This window comes from Cebus imitator, unplaced genomic scaffold (genome assembly GCF_001604975.1).
Source record: "Cebus imitator isolate Cc_AM_T3 unplaced genomic scaffold, Cebus_imitator-1.0 Scaffold8, whole genome shotgun sequence".
NCBI lineage: Eukaryota > Metazoa > Chordata > Mammalia > Primates > Cebidae > Cebus > Cebus imitator.
In genome coordinates, this window is record NW_016107323.1 from 8304999 (window position 1) to 8310998 (window position 6000).

The 6000-nt window shown below is 49.5% G+C and overlaps 1 protein-coding gene across 8 annotated transcripts in view; it reads left to right on the top strand.

Moving 5' to 3' along the window:
• The window catches only part of CUX2 (cut like homeobox 2), a 327980-nt gene that overhangs the window by 273003 nt on the left and 48977 nt on the right, over window positions 1-6000 (top strand). For all 8 annotated transcript variants that reach the window (XM_037743460.1, XM_017542258.1, XM_037743455.1 and 5 more), the window contains 3 exons: window positions 2230-2334; window positions 4903-5094; window positions 5181-5239. In XM_037743460.1, coding sequence (XP_037599388.1) covers window positions 2230-2334; window positions 4903-5094; window positions 5181-5239 — 356 coding nt within the window. The remainder of the gene's footprint in view (window positions 1-2229; window positions 2335-4902; window positions 5095-5180; window positions 5240-6000) is intronic.

The following is a 6000-nucleotide window of genomic DNA, read 5'->3' on the forward strand; positions in this document are numbered from 1 at the left end:
TTGCACTGTCCCCCAGGCTGGAGTGCAGTGGTGCGATCATAAAAAATGTACAGAAATATAAAAATACTTCCTTTCTAGTCCCACACACCAGAAAACTTTTCCTAAAACAAAACTGACTTGAGCCATTTCTGGAACAGGGCAAGATACCTATAAATAATAAATTCAGATGTGAACACCAGTGTGTGTGAGTCTCAATATGCATATATTGGGCATAGCACCCTGATTGTCAAGGTCATTATGTAGTTAAACATAATCACTGTGACCTGCATTTACCAGCCAAAGGCAAAAATACAGCCACAGCTCTTTTAATTTTTAAGTAATGGCTCAAGTAATATACCCTCAGGATGTTAACAAAGTTAACCAAGTATTGATGCATTTATACGTACCAGGCACCAGGCGAAGATACCCACCAAATTGCATTTGGCCAAACCACTTCCTTTGCACAGCAACCCTATGAGATAGTTGCCTTTATAATCCCATTTTATTAATAGGGAAGCCGAGGCTGGGGAGATGAAACCTCTTGCCTAAGATCACACATCCAGAAAGTTCCAAAGTCAGGATGTGAGCCCAGATTTCTCTCCAGACCCATAAGGCTAAATGTGTTAACATTCAGGTGCTTCCTTCTAGGTAGAAATGTTTGAAAAGTTAAGATCTACCAGCTGGGTGTGGTGGCTCATGCCTGTAATCCCAGCACTTTGGGAGGCCAAGGTGGGCGGATCGCTTGAGCCTAGGAGTTCGAGACCAGCCTGGCCAACATGGCAAAACTCCATCTCTACTAAAAATACAAAAATTAGCCGGACCTGGTGGCGCATGCCTGTAATCCCAGCTACTCAGGAGGCTGAGGCAGGAGAATTGCTTAAACCCAGGAGGTAGAGGTTACAGTGAGCCAAGATTACACCACTGCACTCCAGCCTGGTCAACAGAGCAAGACTCTATCTTAAAAAGAAAGAAAAGAAAAAAGAAATCTATCAGCTGGGCACAGTAGCTCATGCCTATAGTCCCAGCACTTTGGGAAGCCAAGGCGAGTGGGTTGCTTGAGCCCAGGAGTTCAAGACCAGCCTAGCCAACATGACAAAACCCCGTCTCTACTAAAACTACAAAGATTAACCAGGCACGGTGTTGCACACCTGTAATCCCAGCTACTCAGGAGGCTGAGATGGGAGGGTCAGCTGAGCCCAGGAGTTGGAGGCTGCTGTGAACCCTAATTGCACCACTGCACGCCAGACTAGGTGACAGAGGGAGACCCTGTCTCAAAAAAAAAAAAAAAATCTACCATAGATCCAGTTTAGTGAACTGCTGCATTCTGATTTTAACCACTCAAAACTCCTTTGTGGTAGATGTTTTCATTGCCCCCATTTAAAAAAGAGATTCTAAGCCTGGCGTGGTGGCTCACGCCTGTAATCCCCGCACTTTGGAAGGTTGAGGCGGGCAGATCACCTGAGGTCAGGAGTTCGAGACCAGCCTGGCCAACATGGTGAAACCTCGCCGCTGCTAAAAATACAAAAATTAGCTGGGCGTGGTGGTGCGCACTTGTAATCCCAGCTACTTGGGAGGCTGAGGCAGGAGAATCACTTGAACCCAGAAGGCAGCAGCTGCAGTGAGCCAAGATCATGCCACTGCACTCCAGCCTGGGTGACAGAGTGAGACCCCATCTCAAAGAAAAAGAAACTGAGACCCAGGGAGAGGACGTGACTGGCCGGGGCTGCAGTAACCTATGGGCTGGGAAGGCCCCTCTGCAGATGCCGCCTTTGAGACTCATTCCATACCAGGTGGCATGAGAGCTGGGACAGCTCTCGCCTTTGGACTAGCCAGGCCTGAAGTTAACGTGGCAGACAGAAATAACTAGAAATGTGTGAAAACCTGCCAGTCCCACCCAGATAGCCTCTCTCTCCCTGCCTTCATAAAGCAGGAATGTTCTGACTCCTCTGGGGGTCCCAGGCACCCCACGAGAAGCCAGACCCTTCTCAGGGGGCATTTCTTCCTGTCCTCTCAGCTCAGGAGGAACCCCAAAGGCTGCTGTTTCTTGTCCCCAGCCCAGACAGGGCTCTGTGACTGGTCATCATAGCTCCAGGATGGGGTCTGGGACTAGGCAGGCAGGACCTGTGGCCTTCGGAGGACTGCCTCCCCCACCCCTGCCTGAGACAGTGCAGGGAGAAGGCAGAAGTGTGGAGCGGGTTCTGCGGTGGTGGCCGTGCTCACCTCTCACCCATGCTGCCCCCTTCTCCCCAGCGAGCCGAGGCTGCCCAGCGGGAGGTGGAAAGTCTCCGGGAACAGCTGGCCTCTGTCAACAGCTCCATCCGCCTGGCTTGTTGCTCTCCCCAGGGGCCCAGTGGGGTAAGGATGGGGTCAGGGAAGTGAGCAGGGAGGGCAGAGGGAAAGATCGGGAATGGTCGAGTTTGTGGGTTTGAGCAGGTGGGGACACTTTGTGGTTAATTGCGTGCATCCATTTGAAACTGGGAGTATGAATGCGTGTGGGTCTCTATGCATACAGTGAGCGTAATCACCGGGACCTGCTACAACAGCTGAGGATAAAAATACAGCTACCGTTCTTTACTTTTCAATCCCAAGTTTACATATACCCTTTATTACCAGGAGGTCCAGTATCTTCCTTTGGAGGCCTCCCTTACCCCCAGTTGTCCAAGAATGCCAGGAACTTCCTCAGACCAAAGATCATTCTGATTTTCAGATGCACCAGCAAAGACATAGGGGAGAGTGAGCTTGAGGCAATACGGCAGCATGCCGTTTTTGTGGATGCCACCAGGTGTCGCTGTTGAACACTGGTCTTAGCAGCTTGGTGGATACAAGGGATGGTGATGTTCCTGCTGGTTTTCAATCCCAAAACTGGGTACTTTTGGCAGTGTGAGCCAGCCTACATATCAGTAGGCAATCATTATCACCAGAACTGCAGTGGGGCCACATACCAAGATAAAGTTTAACATTCATCCTCAGCCATTGGTTTCCAAAGCATGCCAGGTGATTCTTGGGCGGCTTCCCACCCCAGCTGCACACTGTGAAAAGCCAGTCTTTGGTGATCAGCGCTGAGGTTCTTGTGTTAGGCTGGTTAATCAATTCATCTTTCTCCTTCCTCCTGGTTCATGCCTCTTTGGTGTCCTGGTATCATTTCCTAACAAGAGACTTTCATCAAGGCCACCCCAACCTACCCTTCTGTCCTGTATTAGCAGTCTCCATCTTGGCTCTTCAGAAAGCCTTGGGTTCATTATGTGAATTGGTCTGCCTTATTTCCAGATCTCTGAATATCAAGGGATGAGAGTCATGGTTCGTTACATAATAGCAGGTCTCTTCCCTCTCCACCCATAAACCTGAACTCGGGAGCATAATTTTCACTTCTCCTGACACCCATATATTCAGGCCCAGGTGTCTGTGTCTCTCTTTCTGTTTGAATATTGGAATGTGCCTCTATGAATGTGTTACTGTGTATGTGTGTCTCTACTTGTGACCTTTGGGAACCGACTGTATTCTTAATCTGACTGTGCCTCAGTTTCCTCATCTGTACAAGTAACACCTGCTTTGTAGAGTTATTAAAAGAATTACATGAGTCAGGCATGGTAGCACATGCCGGTAGTCCCAGCCACTTAGAAGCCTGAGGCAGGAAGATCACTCGAGCCCCGGAATTTGAGTCTAGCCTGGGCAACATAGCAAGATTCTGTCTCTGGAAAAAAAAAAAAAAATGGATTACATGTAAAGTGCCTAAAACGGCGCTTGGGTCATTGCATATGCTCACTAAGTATTTGATGCCACTATTGCAATTATCATTTCGTCTTCGGTGTGTCTGGGGTGTTCTTGCCCATGAGGGCATGTGGCTGCTTTGAGCACGTGCATGTCTGTGTGTGATGATGTGTCCTCTTGAGTGTGTCTCTTTGATGCGTGTGTATTTCTCTCTGCGTGTGTGTGCGCACGTACACGCGTATTTGGGGAAGTGTTACATGTGTTAGTGTGTGCTGTGGCTATAGGTATGTCCTTGTGTGTCAGCCTGTGTCTGTGTCCCAGGAGATTGTGTATGCCTCCATGTGCCTGGGTGACGACATGACACAGAGAGAGTGAACACGGGAGAGAGGCCGTGTGGAGAGATAGAGAGGAATTCGCCAATGCTTCTTAATTAACCCCCGTGGAACCCGGCAAATGCCTGTGCTAATCAGCCCCAGGGAACTTTGCTGGTTTGTGGGGGGTGTGCTTTTCTGAGCACAACAGTGGCACTCGATGCTAATTAATTTAATGTATTAATGGCATCCGCTTCCTGTTTTAATTGGCATTTATCTCCATGGAAGAAAGCTGGGGTTGGGGTTTTTTGTTTGTTTGTTGTGTTTTTTTTTTGTTTTTTGTTTTTTGTTTTGTAATGCTTCTTAGATTTATTTGTAACTCAGCCTGACAACAGCCTCCATCTTCATCCAGGACAGATGGGCCATGTCCTAAAATCTGGAGAAGCTGTGGGTCTTGGGGCTATCAGCAAATTATGAGGAGGAAAGAGCCACCCGTAACCTGGCCTGTGGCTCTAAGGTGTCAAGTCTAATCTGAATCCTGAATGTCCCATTGCCTAGAACAGGCTCATTCCCCTGGGGTAGGAGCCAGACCTGAGTAAGAAGCTCAAACATTTGCCTATGCTGTTTCTTCCGCCGTGAGTGCCCAATCCCCAACCCCAGCTGACCACTTCTTTTTGTGGGGGCTGTTCTTTTTTAGTAAATCTTTTAATTGCAATATTACTTAATACACAAGGAAAAGCATCCCAGTCATAAGTGTACAGCACTTTGAATTTTTCAACATAAACACACCCCATACCATCCTGATCAACAAATTTGCGTTCTGCTTGGGATTCAGGGGTGGGGAAGCCAAACCCGTGGACCTGTCCCGCACCTCTCAGCCCCTCAGAGCCCCTTTTGCCTACAGGATAAGGTGAATTTTGCTTTGTGCTCGGGGCCTCGGCTGGAGGCTGCGCTGGCCTCCAAGGACAGGGAGATCCTGCGGCTGCTGAAGGACGTGCAGCACCTGCAGAGCTCGCTGCAGGAGCTGGAGGAGGCGTCCGCCAACCAAATCGCAGACCTGGAGCGGCAGCTCACGGCCAAGTCCGAGGCCATAGAGGTGGGTCCTGGGGAGGAGGCCGGCGGGCAGGTGGCCCCAGGCACAAGCACACAGACCAGCCTCACTATCTTTCTTTGCTCTTCTAGAAGCTGGAAGAGAAGCTCCAGGCCCAGTCTGACTATGAGGAAATTAAAACAGAGCTGAGGTACCTTGTGGGGTGGGGCTCCACAGACCCCCAGCACTCTTCCCTGGCTGGGAACGCTTGGCAAAGTTCATCAATTTCCTCCCTCCTACTAAACCCCATTCTTCTCTCGACTAACACTGTGGATGTCAAACCTTAACCATCCTCAGGCTGCCTATAATCCCAACACTTTGGGAGGCCAAGGCGGGAGGATCACTTGAGCTCAGGAGATAGAGACCTCTCTGGGCAACAATGGGGAAACCCCAATCTCTATGAGAAAAAAAACCATTTTAATTAGCCAGGAGTGGTGGTGGCGTGTGCTGTATTCCTAGCCACTCAAGAGGCTGATGTGGGTGGATAGCTTGAGCCTGGGAGGTCAGGGCTGCACTGAGCTGTGGGTGTACCACTGCACTCCAGCCTGGGCAGCACAGCAAGATCCTGTCTTGAAAACAAAACGAAACAAAATTCAACCATCTTACTTCCTTTTCCATCAAGAGCTGCCTTGCCTATACAGGCAGATCACCTGAGGTCAGGAGTTCGAGACCAGCCTGGCCAACATGGCAAAACCCCATCTCTACAAAAAATAGATAAATTGGCTGGGCACGGTTGCTCACACCAGTAATCTCAGCACTTTGGGAGGCCAAGGTGGGCAGATCACCTGAGGTCAGGAGTTCGAGACCAGCTCGACCAATGTGGAGAAATCCCATCTCCACTAAAAATACAAAATTAGCCGGGCATGGTGATGCTTGCAATCCCAGCTACTCAGGAGGCTGAGGCAGGAGAAT